General features: G+C 40.0%; 1 protein-coding gene across 8 annotated transcripts in view; it reads left to right on the top strand.

Moving 5' to 3' along the window:
- MCTP1 (multiple C2 and transmembrane domain containing 1) overlaps positions 1-17496 on the top strand; it is a 505482-nt gene that overhangs the window by 192506 nt on the left and 295480 nt on the right. For all 8 annotated transcript variants that reach the window (XR_012656107.1, XR_012656106.1, XR_012656105.1 and 5 more), the window contains one exon: positions 13899-14041. Coding sequence is in view for 5 of the 8 variants with exons in the window: in XM_075067094.1 (XP_074923195.1) it covers positions 13899-14041 (143 nt within the window). In the remaining 3 variants the exon portion in view is untranslated. The remainder of the gene's footprint in view (positions 1-13898; positions 14042-17496) is intronic.

Here is a 17496-nt window from a genome sequence, read left to right as displayed (position 1 = left end):
AAATGTCAACATTGTGAAGTACTTTACTAGTATTATTCCAGCAGATACATTAATATAATTCTCTGTTGTATGTAGGGGCAGATGGTGGGATATCGCATAGTGAGGCAGCCAGTTGTCAGAGCTTGCTGGAGCGAGGCATGAAGAATTCATCCCCTGTTCTCCACCAAATTAAGTCATCATCACCCCTGCTCAGGAGGAGGAATGAAAAGAAGATGTGTTCCCCACCCAATACAAAAAGCTTAAACTGCCTCCTAGGATTAAAAGCCAAAGAAACATCCCAAACTCTGGCCTTGATAGGTGCCAAAAATCCCACCTGAATGCTGCACAAGGGGTTCCCTGCTTTCCCACATCAAGTCCTTAAGCAAAAATTGGTGTGTTCAATGTATAGCTGCTGCTCCCGTCCTCCCCCAACCCCTCAAAATACACTGGAAATTTATGGGCACTGTATAATAGGTGGTGGAGATGGTGGTGGATATACTGATGATTCGTAATATACTTGAACAGCAGGCACGACAGTCAGGGAGAAGGCTTGTGGTGGGGGAAGGCTTTAAAATCTTAGGCATCATGTTATATAATTAAAGTCTAATGTTTCAACTAGAAAACAAGACATATATTTTTCATGGTAGCCCTACAAATTCTCTTACACCATTATAAAAGATTCTCCTTTTGACTGAAATTTCCCATGCTTTGCTTCAGTCTAAAGAAGATTATTTGTTTAAATAAGCAAAATTTATTTTACTGTATCTGAGTTGGGAAAGCAAGAAAAGGATTTACTCATTTTTTTAACCATTTTTTTTGTTTTGTTACGTATCTCTGCTGTATGGTCTTTAACAGCTTGATTCACCGCTCACTCTGATAAATCTGCTGAAGTCAATGGAATTACATAAGCATAAGTGAGATCAGAATCAGGCCAGAAAACTTTAGATTTCAAGTATAAATGTGAAATATTATATTATGGTTTATACAAGGAGATTAGTCATCAATTAATCATCACAACACCCTTGGGAGTTAAGTAGATAAACAGTGTTGTTCTCATTTTACAAATGGGGAAATTGAGGTACAGAGTTGAAATGATTTGCCTGAGATCATACAGTGGGTCAGTGACAGAGCCAGAATTAGGTCTCTGAACCTGCTGACATGCAATCCTGTGCTCACATCTCTAAACAATGCTGGTGAGTTCTCACGAGATTTAGGAGGTCTCTTTTGGATGTAGTAATTCTTCTGTGGTAAGAAAAAATTAACAATGTGGAATGTGCCTAAAGTGGAGACAGATATAACTAACAATGAATTTAAATAAAAAGGCACATTTTCATGGAAAAATATTTAACAATGAAGTTTTAAGCAATTGAGGATCTATTCTGTGCTATGGCATAGCCAATAAGCCATGTATTAATTGTGACTGTGCTGCACGTGAAGTAAAATACTTTACATTTTTGTCTAGTCGTGTTGGTATTTGTGTTTTGATTATTGTACCTTACCAGTTGATTTTGGGTGAGTTTTTTAAAACAAATAATTTATTCACCCAAAAGTGTTGTTTGGTTTACTTGAAACTATTGATAAATTTGATATGAATTTGCTGAATAATTTTATCCAGAACATTTGTTTTTGGGAGTAAGGAGCCATTCACAAAATGAGGGGAATAGCCACTTCATAGGGCACCCACCTGAGATGTGCAGGACCTGTGTTCAGTTCCCACTGTGCCTGATGCAGAGATGGATTTGAATTTGAGTCTCCCATGTTGCAGGAGAGTGCCTTGACCACTGGATTGTAGGATGTTCCAGGTTGGGTCTTGCTCAACCTCTCCTGTCAAAGCTGTTCCACTATGATTAAAATAATTGAATAGTCACTGTGCCAGAAGGAGTGAGTGAAAATGACTCTCTAGCCTGGTGGTTAGGACACACGTGGGAGAGGAGACCCACATTCATGTCCCTGCTCAAATGACTTTTTAATGATCTAGACACAATGGCACAGCTTCAGTAGGAGAAACTAACATCTAACACTGCTAATTTGCAATTTTTCAAGTTGGGTTAGGTGCTGAGTGCTCTTTCCTATGTTAGATGGAGTCAGACCCTGTGATTGTGAAGAAATCCTTCTAAATGTGACCTAGTGTTTTGCTTTTTAGCCTGAAATAATAGTTCTTAAAGGAATAAACCACCACAAACATCACAATGGGTGTTAAATCTGAAGCCGAACTATGCCAGTTTGAATGCCAACATTAACCATTTCACTGCTGATAATTTTAGCAGAAACACCAAGATAATCTGTTTGATCAATGTACCATCACTTTTCTTCCAATTCTGTCCCCAGGGTAAGTAAACGCAAACCTTATTAAGCATCTGAGTTGTGGCTACTAGGTAGATAGCTATGTGATAAATATAGTATGCTTAATGGTTAATTGTTAGGCATTCGTGTATTGCAGTATTCAAATTTTGCTAGAGCCAAATGGCTAGGAATGAGCTTTATCATATGTATTGTGAACATATGGTCTGTTAGAGTGTGAACTTTATCATTTCTTTGAGGTGCTCAGAAATCTATTTCACTGTTTAAGTGATTAATCTGGAGCAAAAGATAAACCACGTGTTTTCAGTATGCAAGGGAATAATGAATATAGAGAATACATAGCATACATACTTCATTACTTTCCATTATGGTTTTCTAGCATCTCTGTTTCTTGATAACTCATATCATCTCCACAGAGTGCTTTTTATAGGGCATTATAGTTATCTGGAGATTAATGTATTCCGGAAATATGATTTCAGCTTGATTTTTTTTTTTTTTTTTTGGTAAGGTGGACCATTAAAACTAGTGAAGATGCATTTAAGTGTTCAGAGGTTTGGGTGATATGAGCATCCACAGATTTGGCCCTTAATCTGAGTCTTATAACCAGTTTTTTCACAAGTCTTCTGGTACTCTTTGATTCCATGGGCCATCAATAGCCAATAAAAATAGCTTTACTGATATTATTTTAGTTCTGAAACATGGAAGTGCAGAATTAGGCAAATAGTAAAAGAAAAAACACCAAAAATCATACAAATGTCAAAAAAGGTTCAGGTTTAAATTCTAGACTATGATTTGGTTGTTTTAGCCAAACTAGTTTATCTGCTCCGATAAAAGCTTTGATCACACTTCGAAAGTTTGTAATAGAATCGCTCATTGTTACTCTGCCCTGTGATCCCACTAAAATAAAAGTACACCTCTGTGGTTTGTATTTAAATTAACTAAGGCGGTCGAGCGTATGCAAACAATGTTTACTGAATTATTTTGCATCATGGTTTTAATGTGTAGTGCAAGGTACAGAATCTTTGTGAGGAAGGTGAGAATGTAAGCATGAAATAACTGCACCTTAGGCATTCAGATTTCAAAGACTTACTAGTACATGAAGCAAGTTTCTGTAACCTGCCTGGCTGTTACTTACTTCCTGAATAGTTTGCAGTTTTTACTGAGCCTTAATTTTAGGCTCATTAAGCAGCACTAATCCCTGTTGTTATCAATAGAACACCACAGATTCATGTAATCCCCACAATGAGTACCGCCTACCATGAAAGTGTAAAAAAGTGTGGATGCAAAATTGCCATTTTTGCTTGTGATGTAGCTGTTTGCTTACTTCTGATGATACTTGTGCATAGTCAGCACTAATGGGCATTGAGAAGTAATAAGCAAGAATGAGTTTAGTTAGTTGTATAGACAGGCTCCGAGATGCACAGATTGATCTGAATAATTTCACAGTGAATTTTACTTGCTCTCACACTGGCCATTATAGTTTCAGAGCTGTATATTGTGAACTACCAGTAAATGGTTACTTAAAGGTACTAATACATAAAAAGATTCTATCATGGATATTTAGTGTGTGTATGTGGGGGTGGGTGGGTTACACATCGCAGTCATATTCTATGCCAATTCTGTGTAGCTGTTTGGAGATAAAATGATGAAGTATAGAAAATGTTTTGTGTATTTCTTTTGCATTTGTTCTTCACCAGAAGATTTAGCATGTTAAAAAGTGAGAGTTTATTAACCTGAGTTATAGTAGGGAGGGCCATAGTAAAATTTGGGTGTTTAAGTCAAATGACATTCTTCACATCAGAGTGTTCTTTAAAAGAAAAGAAGTTGAGAGGTATAACCAACTTGTCCAATTTTTCACCTTTTCAAAACTAGCATGGAACATATTTTTTAAATTTTGTATTCCTTGTTGATTTTTAAGCAAAAGGAACTACTCTTCCTATTACATGCGTGGACTCCATGTGAACTTGTAATTGGCATGCTTATCTTTGGGATACTAACTAATCCTGTATCATTTAGACTAATTAGTGCCCTGTGAAGACTGTAGATGAGTCTCTGCGAAGGACAAAGTCTGGGGCATGGGTAGGGATGGATTGTGTGGACTAGCTGCTATTGTTGTGTAGGCTGTGGGAAGTGTCTGAAGACACATTGGTGCTTGGCAGTTTTTAAGCAAAACAAAAAGCTGGAGATTCAACTAATGGCAGGTTCCAATTTCTGTTATAGGTTTATAAAAGGGAAAAACAATAAAATTTAATTGTTGAACAAAGCTCCTGTAGCTTGAGTGGGAAGAAACGGTAGGGTTAGGATTCCTGGGTAGAGCAACCATGCTGTCTCCCCCTTTTGGCTGTGAAATGCCTATAGAAAGTAGGAATATATGAAAGTATAAAAAATGATGGATGTCTTTCTTACCTGAGGTATTCATTTGACACAACCCTAAGTAGTGTTCTTTTCTGGTAGTTCTGATTTTTGTAATTATTTTACAAGAAAAATAAAATACAAGATTTCTGCTTGGAGGAACTTATGAATGTAAAATGGTCTAAAAATCAACAGCAGAGAAGTGTGTGGGCCGGAGGGAGAGTTTTGGTGGTGACAGAAAGTATGTGCAAGTAAAAAGAAGAGTATGCCAGAACTTGCAGGGGTGAAGATAATAGGAGGAGCTAGAGTTAAAATAATAGCTTTTGAATCTTGTTTTAATAAATAATTTGTATTGACTAAATTTGTCCACTTTTAATAAGGTGAGATAAATGAGCGTCCAAATTTAGTGTTTCCTTTGTGTGCAGTCTTTTATTGAATGTGGTTCATTAATACGTGAAAAACAATACTTTAGCATTTTTATCCAGAGCTTTTATCTAAAGATTCTAAATCAGATTTTGAAAGAATCCTTACACACCTGTATTTATAGTTTAAAGGGCCGAATTTTGATCCCATCGAAGTTAAAAGATGTTTTGTCATTAATTTAAGTGGGACTAATATTTGTCCTAAACTAATATTAAATTTCAGCTTAATTTTTGGAGGGAATTCCAACCCCTTCCCCCCCCTCCCACAGTTGCGCCCCCCACAAAAACAATCCTATATGATGTTTGGATTTTCCAACTTCCTCCAAAATCCAAATGTGTCTTCTCCACAACAAACTATCTTTCATATAATACCTTCATTCGGAAGGATCCCTAAATGCCTCACAAACTTCTTAGTAAAGTGTCAGGCTGTGTCTGCACTGGTATGCAAACTCAGTTAACTGACCATGTACATGCTCATGCATGTTCCCCACATCTGTGGTGAGTGTCCAGAGATGCTCTGCTGGAGGCGCATATAGCGTGTACAAACATATACCTACGTACACACTGCCTCCGTTACGTAACGTTAGCGCTACCATTTCAAGGGCTGTATCCAGAGTTCTGTGCATCACAGGAGACGCTCTAGGAGCTGCTTTGCTGTGTGGTATTTGGTACTATCTCCCACCTTCACACATTTGTTGATGGCATTTCCTGCTCACTTCTGCCTCCTGCCAAACTGGATGGGAGACATGGAGTATTTGGATGTTGATCTGGTTCTTCTCCTGCTCCTTATGGAGGGACAAATGTTTATGCGGTGGAGTAGATAATTGTCAAGATGCAGAATGGAACCTGGGTAAACTTTCTGACATGCCAAAGACAATTGACCATGTGAATGAATGACAGTCCTTTCTGGTCTCATCGAACAGATGTGGTAAATGCCAGTATTGCCACAGTATGCCCCGGGTGGATTGTTGCTTCTGATATACGAGATCAGGCACCATATGGTGGAGTCACATCATTTTGGAAATCTGGGATGACCAGAAGTGGCTTCAGAACTTCCGAATGATGAAACAGACTTTCATGGAGCTCTGTGACGATCTTACCATATATCTCCATCACCAGGACACTCAATTCAGGAAAGCCATACTGGTGCAGAAATGGGTATTTATTGCCCTTTGTTAGTTGGCGACAGCAGATCACTAACCATCAGTTGCAGACCACTGTCAGCATTGTGGCTGTGCAGGTTTACAGGGCAGTTAGCACTGCAATCTACCCACATGTGGTTGCCATAAGAAAAGTTCCAGAAATAACAGATGTATTTGAGGTTGGGGTTTTTGAACTGTGCAAGGGCATCGATGGCACCGTGTCCCAATACTTTGCCCACCAAAAGGGGTGAGTGAGTATACGAACTAAAAATGATACTATTCATTCATTTTGCAAGGTTTTTGTACCACACAGACAGATTTATGATTAGGAAACACTGGAAAGGTCCATGAAACCAGGGTGTTGAGGAGATCAGGATTGTACTTTAAGAGAAGAAGAGACTTTATTCCCCAGAAATTATGTGGTTCTTTATGGCATATCTATGCCAATGCTTATTTTGGGGGACCCTGCACACCTGCTCCTAGCTTGGCATGAAACCATACGCTGACATCAATGACCCTGAACAATGGGAATTGAGGTCTAGATGCCAGTGTGGCAAATGCCATTCACATCACCATCACTTGCTGTGCATCACATAACATTTATAAGAGTAAATTGGAGTGGGCACAGAACAGGTCTGGTTTACAAACTATACAGATAGCTGGATCCAAACCACATTCATAGTGGTCCTGGTTTCCAGGGACAAGAGAAATCCGGGATGCCATATATGCACACATTTTGGAACAGCAGGGAGGCAGAAGGTGCTGGTGCAAAGGGACATCTTCATGCCCTGTGCACCTGCTGGAAATGCAGATGGGAACATTGGCATTTACTTGTAGGGCTACGTAACTGAGGGTTTTGTTCCCCTGTCATTAGCCATTTGTTCCTCTGACTGTTTGTCCATTACAGACTATTATAATAGGATGCATTAACTGAGTTAGCACCTTACATTTGTGCTGTGGAGGGTGGCAGCTGAGTTGTAATGTGGTCATTGTGCAGTGCTTTTGTCTTAAATGTTCACACTTGTTTACAAACCTCTGTTTTTGGGAGCACTCAATTTATCTTAATGACCTTATCAACATTTGGTTTGGGTGATGGAGGGGTTCAGTCCCCTCTCCTCCATTCATTGTCAGTGGTGCTAAGCACACTTAACAGCTTTTCTGGAGCAAGTATCAGAGGGGTAGCCATGGTAGTCTGTATCCACAAAAACAACGAGGAGTCCAGTGTCACCTTAAAGACTAACAGATTTATTTGGGCATAAGCTTTCATGGGTAAAAAACCCACTTCTTCAGATGCACGGAGTGAAAATTACAGATGCAGGCATTATATACTGACATATGAAGAGAAGGGAGTTACCTTACAAGTGGAGAACCAGTGACAGGGCTAATTTAGTCAGGGTGGATGTGGTCCACTCCCAATAATTGATGAGGAGGTGTCAATACCAAGAGAGGGAAAATTGCTTTTGTAGTGAGCCAGCCACTCCCAGTCCATATTCAAGCCCAAATTATCAGTGTTAAATTTGCAAATGAATTGTAGCTCTGCAGTTTCTCTTTGAAGTCTGGAGCACTGACCAGAAGATTGAAACTGGTGAAGGTTTTGGGGTGGGAGGAGAGTGGGAAGGATGAGCTGTTTAAACAATGGGTAGTGGCAGATACCTGTATTATTACTTTAACTGTGTTTCATTGTTCTGCATGCAAACTAAGCCGCAAAGATGTTAATCTATCCATTTTCTGTGTTGAGTTCTGCTGCTTTTAAAACTATCAGTGCTTTGTAAGCACATAATGTACTTTTCCTCATCCTGTTAATGTATCCTTAGGACTTCAGATATTTCTTGACCATGAGGTTGATGGGGGTGGGTGGGGGGGGAGTTAATGGGTGTGGGATGAACAGAAAAGTGTTTGAAGTGTGATGGTACCAGATAGTTACACTATTCCAATTCATGTGCTGTGAATTGTGGGGCCCCCACACCTGAAAACACTTCATATTCTTCATACTCGAGAATGAGGGTCCATACACAAATCAAGGAAACTGACATTTATTAAAATAATATATACAATGTGTAATGGAAACTTTTTGTCAAAGGAGAAGTAAATCAAAACACAGCGGGATTGTATCTATGAAAAACGGCCAAATGCCAGTGTCTCTGAACCCATCTTCTCGCCTTTGGCTTTCCCCTCTCTCTGATGAGAAAATAAAATTGTCTTGACATCAGCCGGGATGATTCCTATGTGGGATTTAGGGGGCAGGCACTTGGTGAGCTTCAGGGACTCCAGTGAACTAATCATTCCCCTCCTTGATGGTCAGGGGATCTCTGGTGAGAGGTTTGCAGGCTCTTCTGGATTATTGATGGAATTGGGTCCTCTGCCACCACAGCACCCTGGGTGACAGCTGGAGGAGGGTGAGAAGAAGGAGGTGTTGCCAGTTCCCGGAGAGGCATAGTAGCCAGGATAGCAGGCAGACCCCAAATTCATTCAACCGCCAGTTCTATGAGCCTCTCCATTAGGGCCTCTTCTGTTCTCTATGCCATGCCGAGACAAGAACCACTTCATCAATGTCTCTTCCTGCTGAAGAGCCTGATTTTCTCATACCCTAGGAACTCAGAATGCCCTGTTTCCTCCTGTCCATGCCAATAAGCAGCTCCTGCAAGATCTTCTCTCTGTCTGGTGTACTTCTACTGCCCCATCCCCATCCTCAGTGGAATGGATTCCCTCTCAGGAACCAAAAGTCCTGCCAATTCAAAAGATGAGGATAGCATTATAATTTTTTCCTTTTGAGGAAGTCGAGAAATCCCCCGCATATTACATGACTTTGTTGTGGGAGGCCACAATATTGTTATTTTTCAGCATTCCAGGAATGCAACAGTTAGCCTGCCTTTGGTTCTCAAACAAAGGAGGAGGAGCAGAAGCTAATAATGGTGAGCTATATGTACAAATATTTTAAAAAATATTGTGTATATTTTCTCAGAAAGGTGAAGTGGGGGTGGGAGATGCAGTTACTTCCAGAAGGCTATGTTACCAGTTTGCAATTTCTTCTTTAAAAGTTGAACATGTGGAGAACATAGCTGTTTTCAGGGTACTATAATGGAAAAGAGAGGTGGCTTTCCAGTCCTGTAGAGGAGGTCCAGCCATCTATGCCAGAGAGATGTTTCTGCTAATGGTCACCTCTCTACATTTTGCTGAATGAAGGGGTTTGGTCAGCTCTGAAAGTGAACCAAGCAAATTTGTAGTGCAATTGAACCTTAAGACCCAGCTAGAGTTTCTGATATACTAGAAATTTGCTGAAATATGTGTAGCCTTTAATTTAATTTAAAGTGAATTTAGTGGTGTTTTTTTATACCACCATGGGTTTGGCTCTGGTTGCTACAGTTTCAGACTCAATACAGTGAAATTGCCTCTGGTGCTTTTCTCAAATTTGGAGGCTCTAAGAACACACGAAGACCAAAGGTAATAATCACAGACACAGTCAAAGTGCAAAGTCTTATCTGTACTTCAAATTCCATTAAAGCAATAAATAAAGTTACAATTACTCATGAATCTAGAAATCCTACAAAAACCTATGCAATACTGGTAATTATTACTGTAGTCACACTTAAATCCTCAAAGGTATTCTAGGATCTGGTGGACCTCTCAATAAACTATCATCAGTAGAGGGTTATTTCCTGGTGGGTCATCCTTTGGGTCTTCCCACTTATACCAAATCAGGGGACCAACTCTCTTTTATATTGTAATTCTGAATACACTCAGCCTTCTTTTCGTTATCTGTACTTTTGCATCCCATGAATACTGAACTGCCCTGTTTTTCATAGGTTGTTCATAGTTTCTCTTATTCTCATTAGCATTTATGCATACCATCTACCCACAGCGTCAAACAGACATTCAAAGATGTTACAATCAGGTGTCTTGTGCTCTTGGAAAATACATTGCAGTCTATTGCAATCCATTTTTCCAAAACCTCACCTACTGGCACATCTTATGCAGTAAACTTGTGACCTTGCTGGCATAGGGTTATTCCTTGGTCATTCACTCATGTCAAGCATTCTTAAGCCTATGGCCTAGCCTGACTAAGCTAAAACCTTACATGTCTCTGCCTGTCAACCTTTCGTTTCAGCCATGCTTTACTAATACCTAATTCACGCTCATCATTCCTAAATATTTATCAATCCTATATCTCAATAATCCTACAATTTAAATCTATTTAGCGTACATGGATTATATATGAAATAGCATATGAGTTGACCATAACATCACATAATACAATGATAAATGGATGATAAAATGAACTAATTGTCTACATACGCTTACAGGACTGGGATGCAGTTTGACTGGAAATTGACTATATTCTCGGCTAGCATATGGAGTTTCCATGGCACAAGCAAGGCGAACCATGAACACCACTATTCCCCCTCAGCTTCACTAGAAAATCCTGCCCCTGTTCCCACCTAACAGTGGTGAAATGGACAGGGAAGGAGACACACCACAACTTTATTTTGTTCCCCAAAGTTTCAGATGAACATCACAACTATCTCACCTTTCTGTAGTGAAATGACACTGCACTATATTTGTCCAACTGCCATACTGGTTCCTTGTCCTACTCCCGTTTTTCCCAGCTTGTTTGGCATGGCTCAATATGTTTGTAAAGGGATGGTAAGATATGGGTGGAGGAAGAAGCATGAAACTGTATAATCCTCCAAGGAACAAAGATGTCTGTTACTAACTTTAGACAACCAACTATACATTTTTAGCCCCTCTTTTTCTGTGCTCAGCGTGGCCCCCACACTTTTGCTGCCTATGAATTGGCCGAGAAATGCACAGACACAGGGGCACAGTGATTATTATCAAACAACTTGTTTTATAGCTTCTGGCAAATGCATAATAGTGATTCATGGGAAATCAATACAATCATTGATTTATAGCCTCGTCTTGCTTGGGGACCATATAAGGGTTGAAACAGAGCAGGGTTTGGGCTTAAAATCAGGAGCGTAGCATCTGAACAAGAGAAGATATTGGTGTGGGTTCATTGTAACTTAACTGCTGTAGCTTGTGGTTCCTCCTCGGTTCATACACAGGGGGTTCCTTTCTCAGCTTCTCCATCTAGCAGTGCCAAATCATGTGCTCCTCGTCTTCCAGGGCATCCTCTGTGCTCCCTGCTGTTTCCTCACTCTGGCCTTCATCAGCATCCCGTTGGACAGTGAGGGCAGCAGGGTTGAGGAGGCAGTTATGAGCCACTTCAGGCTCTGTATTGGGAGCCCTTGACCGCGCCAAGTCCAGCTCATTGTAAAAGGGGGTATCTATGATGATTCCTCTAAAGTGACTATTGGAGTCATTTGCCCTTCTGTAAAGGAGCCTCGGGTTCCTGGCACTGGGCCAGAATCTGCTGAGCTTCCCACCTACTCCAGCCTTTGTGAAATTTCCAGGTAGAGGTGAATATTTCTGCTACTCCAGGTGGATGATGGTGTACTCTGACTGTACATTGATCAGCACATGGTGTGGTTAGTAGACCAGGCATCTGCTCTCTGAGCAGGATGCATGTTCACCTGCATTGATCTGTAAAAAGTGTAGTGGAAAGATATTCTGAGGTGATCAATTCACTACTACCAATGAAAATGGAAGGAGCGGGGGGAGGGAGGGACAGGGACCTTTATAGACTGGGTAAGGGTCAGGCAAAAATGGGTACAATGCACTGTAGGACTTGGGGGTGGAGGACTATTGAAATGCATGATCTGGTGCACACCCCTTTGCCCTGTCCACACTGCAAACCGGCACAGGTAGAAAGCTGTGCCACAGACAAAGACATATACTTACCCATGCCCCTCGGGGTGCTCAATTACTCACCTTCAGACACAAGTGTCTGGAGTTTGGATGGATGTGTGGACACCTGTACGGTCGCTAGTGTAGATGTATTGTGAAAGGCAACAGCTAAGCAGACAGCTGGTACACTAACAGTGAAGGGGTGGGGGAAACTTTATGTCTGGGCATGAGGCCAAACTGTTTTAGCTATTACTACTATTGTTTATTTTGTTACATACACCCAAAATTTTCTAGGTGCTTTACAGAACAAATGCAAAAAGACGTGATCTTTACCCTGAGGAGCTTCATCATCAGTAGAAGAGTGAAGGAATTGGTTGACTCACTATTTCTTATCATTGAACCATACATTGTGTTGCCAGTGAAACTAAGAGCCTATTATAATAAATGAACTAGACTTAAACTGCTTGAAATAGAGCCACCGCTATGGTTCTGAATGGAGTGTATAGTTTTTAGGTAAATAACAGTGCCATCTAGTGGCTAGATAAAATACTGCAAACAGCAGTGTAAAAAGTCTTATTTTTGTTTAGCGGTATAAAGTAGTTTCACAAAATTCATTTATTAAATTTTTGTGGATATGATTATAAGCTTTTTGCAGTTCTTATTTATACAAAAATATAAGTTAGAAAATTTGGAAAAGTTATGCATTCTGTGTTAGCGGTTTCTTCTCGCATCTCTTCCAGGGGCGGCTCTAGGAATTTTGCCGCCCTAAGCACGGCAGGCAGGCTGCCTTCCACGGCTTGCCTGCGGGGGGTCCTCTGGTCCTCCGAAGCCGCGGGACTAGCAGACCTTCCGCAGGCAAGCCGCTGAGGGCAGCCTGCCTGCCGCCCTTGCAGCGCCGGCAGAGCGCCCCGTGGTGCTTGCCGTCCCAAGCACCCGCTTGTCGTGCTGGGGCCTGGAGCCGCCCCTGATCTCTTCTAATTGTGGTGTCATTGAAGGGGTTGCATTTATTTAGAATTGTCTTGGATGAAATGGAGCTAAACAAAAGTTTTGTTGCAGACAGTTAACTGATGGAGAATCAGCAAAATTGCAGTCAATTCAGCACTCTTTATGAAATTTAAATTCAATTTTACAAAAGTAGGTTAAAATTGATTGGTGTCTTGGGAGTGTTTACCCAATTTTAATGTTTCCAAGATTTTTACAAAATTGTAAAATTAAATTTTATATTTAAAAAGTACAGGGAAAGAGCTGTGGTCTTTCTGCACTTTACCAGTTTGATTTTGTCAGGGCGCCATCAAACCAGGAACTTAGAACAGCACAATTGCAACTAAACAGAAATGTAGGTCATATGCTAAACTGTATTTATGATTTAAAAGCCTTTGAAAATTGCCATTCCTAATGCTTTCTTAGTGTAGGCATTGAAGTCCCTCTTTGACAGTGTATTGAGTACAACTTTGGAAGAAACCACTGGAGAGCTGGTGCCAGAATGATTTAATTACAGTTAACAAGGATTGGAGCCTCTTATAGATGGGCAGTCGGGATGACTTCAGGAAGGGAGTGAGTTTAGAAACTAAACCTATGTGGATGTGGGGGTGTGGTGTTGAGAGTGGGGTGGGGGAATTTGCTTATTCATGATAGTGGAAAAAAAAGCTTCCCAAATTAAAGGTAAAATTCTGGGCACAATAAAATCAGTTGGAGTTCTGCTAGTGACTTCAATAGGACCAGGATTTCACCCTTCATATTTTCCCATTGTTCTAATAACATAGCTTACTGATGTATAAGACAAAATCCTAAAGTAACAAAACAAAGTTATTTTTCCCTCTATCAACTCTATTTTCTTCTCTCCAAAGTTCCTATTGTCAGTGAAATTATATTTAATTCATTTTAGGGAGATTTAAATGTCTAATGTACACAGAAGTTATATAATTAAATTGCATCAATGTCTCTCTTTCTCTAACAGGGACCAGTGATCCATATGTCAAGTTTAAAATTGGAGGAAAAGAAGTGTTTAGAAGTAAAACTATACACAAGAACCTCAATCCTGTGTGGGAGGAAAAAACGTGCATTCTTATTGATCACACTAGGGAACCATTGTATATAAAGGTGAGCCATTCATTTATTTTACTTCTGTAGAAGTTTTACTAAACAATTCAAGATACTGTTCTTTATTTCTGAAAAAATTATCATGTAATTCTACATTTCATAAAGATACATGGTCAGGTAATTTTTATGCACTAAAGTATTTTTTTTTTTTTTTTAGCAAAACAGTGGTAATGACTTTCATTGTATTTTTATCAAATCAAGTAAACCAATTTTTAAAATTTAAATACATCTTTTTCATGTCATTTTAGACAATAGTGTGCTAGTGCAGAAAGTGAAACTGATTAAAAAGAAGACATCTGTCTTTCTTATTCAAGTTGAGTGAAATGCAAAATTAAGAAATAAAAAATGTAAATTGGGCTTACAAAACTCTTCAATTTTGATAGTCTATTGTTATTAGTAAAGAAAAGGGGAAAAAATTAAATTTTTTTTTATAGATAATGTTTTTAATTTATATTTATGGGAATACCACTATATGTAGGATAATTTTTACATGAAAAACATTTCTGGCATTTAAAAAACTGTTCTTTGCTGAAGGGTATTTTGAGCCTGATCCTGCCAGGTGCAGAGTTCTCAGCTTCCATTATTGTTGATATTCATAAATAAATAAGGTGTCTTTTTTTTACATATGTTTTGCATTGCTTTATATTGTTTTCCTTGGGTGTGAGTGTACTCAGTGCCTTGCAGGATTGCAATATACCTTGAACCATTCAATCATTAAAAATAGAGCGGTTATTTAAAAAAAAAAGACTTAATCCAAAGTTGAAGGGAAACTGGGATCTGAAGTACCATATTTGTGTTTGTATTGAGATCGTGTCAAAGAGCCCCAGGGATGGACCAGGACTCTGTTGTGCTAGGTGCAGTACAAACATAGACCAAAAAGTCCCTATGCAAAAGAGCTTACAATGTCTTCCTGGCAATAGGTCCTTAAGTTTATGTAAGGTGCTGGATAAAAAGTCAAGCACAATCTCCATCACCTCTGGGCAGGAGGACAATCATTTATAAAACCTGCAGTATTGTACCTGCACCAGCACAAACCTAGATCAGTAATAACTTAAGATCTCAGAGATTTCATTAAAAAATAACAATATTTAGACATCTCTAATTGATTTGAAACAACATGATGTTTAATCTCATCATTCTGAATTGAGGACAGTGTACCTTAGCTTGTGTTCTGTTCCCCACTGAAAGAGTTGGAAATTGAAAATGGTGAAAGTAACTGAACACTTGAGAGACAAGGACCACTCAAACCTTCTTTGAATTTAGCTCTGCACTGGGAGATTCCTTCAGTAATGTGCTGTGTTTTACTCTGATAAAGAAGTGCATCAGTATCAAACGCTGTTGAAATTAATTGTAATTCATTGATGCTCCATTACCACTCTTATTTAGAGACTTGAATGAGCGATCAGGTTTACAGGGTGAAAGAAAGGGAAACAATATAAGTGAGAAACATTTATATAAACTACTGCTTGTTTTGGCCAGTTGTGTGTCAGGAATAACTGCAGTCCCCCCCACTAAGGTATCAAATTACTACAGTGACTCAAAGGAACAGTACAATGCATTTTGATCATTCAGGGGAGGCTGTACTGCTTCATACAATGCAATGATGTGTTTGTACTCTGAACAAAACAGCTGAATTTCAAATACTGTATCTCACAGAAAATGATGCACAGCTGCAAAAGTTGATTTTAAAACAAGTTTTCATCTTGATGCGTGAGTTAACTTAGTAATTCATCTTCAAGATCTGTATTTTAAGATGTGTATAAAAGTCAGTTGGCATTGAATGTAGATAAGCATCCAAGAAATGCATTTTTCTCCAATTTTTTTAAACTCATCCTTTGCCGGTATCTTCATTAGCAGAGTAAATAAACCCGTTGTCTTTGTTTTTATAGAGTATATTGTGGTAAATTGCTGGTACTGTTCTGCTGGGTCTCACGCTTTCTCTTCTCTGGGGTAGGTTCAGAGCGCTATTGCTTGCCTCTGAACCAGTTCTCAATCACTCCCCTAGTGTCCTTGGAGGAGGGAAGTGGAGAGGGAGGGACCTGGGCCCGCCCTCTACTCCAGGTCCCAACCCAGGAGGCCCTGGGATTGTGGTGAACCACTTGACCTAGCGTTAATCCTTTATCCCTGGGTTACTCCCTCTCATATCCCGTCAGCTTGTGACAGGGCTTTCGCCTCTCTTCTATACAAGCCTGGTGCACTTACCTAGGGTTTCTTTTGGGCTTCCAATCCACCGCAGCACTCCTCCAAACCTTCTATTTCTCTCTGGACAAACTCTTCTCTTTCAATCTGCACTCTGGCTCCAATCTAACCAACTTTCTCCTTCAACTACACACCCTGTCTGACTGAAGCAGGGGTTTATATCCCATGACTGGAGTCAGGTGCTCTAATTGGAGTCAGGTGCTCTAATTGGAGTCAGGTGCTCTAATTGGAGTCAGGTGCTCTAATTGGAGTCAGGTGCTCTAGTTAATCTAAAGCAAACCTTCCTCCCTTGGCAAGGAATAAGGCCCCCTGCTAACACTTTTATGCTGCCCTCTGGCCATGCTGTATCACAATATATTGTGGGAAAGGGGAACTCTGAGGCTCTTGGTGTTCACATAGGTATGGTTGTTAGCTTTTTCATATTTACTTACATTCAAATTAAATCTCACAGGTATCTGATTAAGAATAACTTTCTCTCTCACTATCCAGGTAATGATTTGTTATTGAATCAGACAGAGATCATGCAGTTTGTTGCATGTCCTTTACACTGTTCTGTATTATCTGATATATGTTAGTGTTGTGATATTTCAAAGCCTGATTTATGCCATCTTCAGTTGTGGTTCTATTGGAGTTAACATGAGTAAAGGTGGCATCACTGGGCCCTTACTTTTCTAGATTTTTGTTTATTTAACTTGTAACGATTCTGTTTTCTTTGTTTCTTTTCTTTTTCTTTTTTCTTATTCATATCCTCAACAAGGTCCTTTCCCCGGCTTTTAATATGAGAGAGGATAATTATCCCCACACTATTGGCACTAATATGTACAATGGCCACAGACTCCTCTCCAGGTTTCTGTAAGAGGTTTGTCTAGATCAGGAGTGGCCAAACTTACTCATACAACACATACAACATCTTCAGAAGTTTGAGAGAGGGGGCACAGTTGCTGGGCTCAGGGTTTCATCCCCGCGGGAGGTGCCTGACAGGCCTTGAGGCTTCAGCCTTGCTCTGCTGAAGCTCTGAGTCCCGGCAGGTGCACTCCACAAAGCTGAAGCCCCGAGGCCCCCCTCCCCACTGGGAAGAAGCCCCTACCCCACCACCTTGTTGCAAGGCAGAAGTTCTGATCTTCACCAGTGACTGGAGTCCCAGGGTAGCCAGCTGAGATCACTGAATTAGGGTGAACTGCAAATAAAGGGGCAGGCAATCTCAAAAGCTGGTGGATATTCCAATTCTAAGATTTACCAAGTCAGCACAAAACAGC

The sequence above is a fragment of the Chelonoidis abingdonii genome, chromosome 6, assembly GCF_003597395.2.
Source record: "Chelonoidis abingdonii isolate Lonesome George chromosome 6, CheloAbing_2.0, whole genome shotgun sequence".
NCBI classification, from domain to species: domain Eukaryota; kingdom Metazoa; phylum Chordata; order Testudines; family Testudinidae; genus Chelonoidis; species Chelonoidis abingdonii.
Note: the sequence above shows the minus strand (reverse complement) of the source record. Positions and strands in the feature narration are given on the sequence as shown.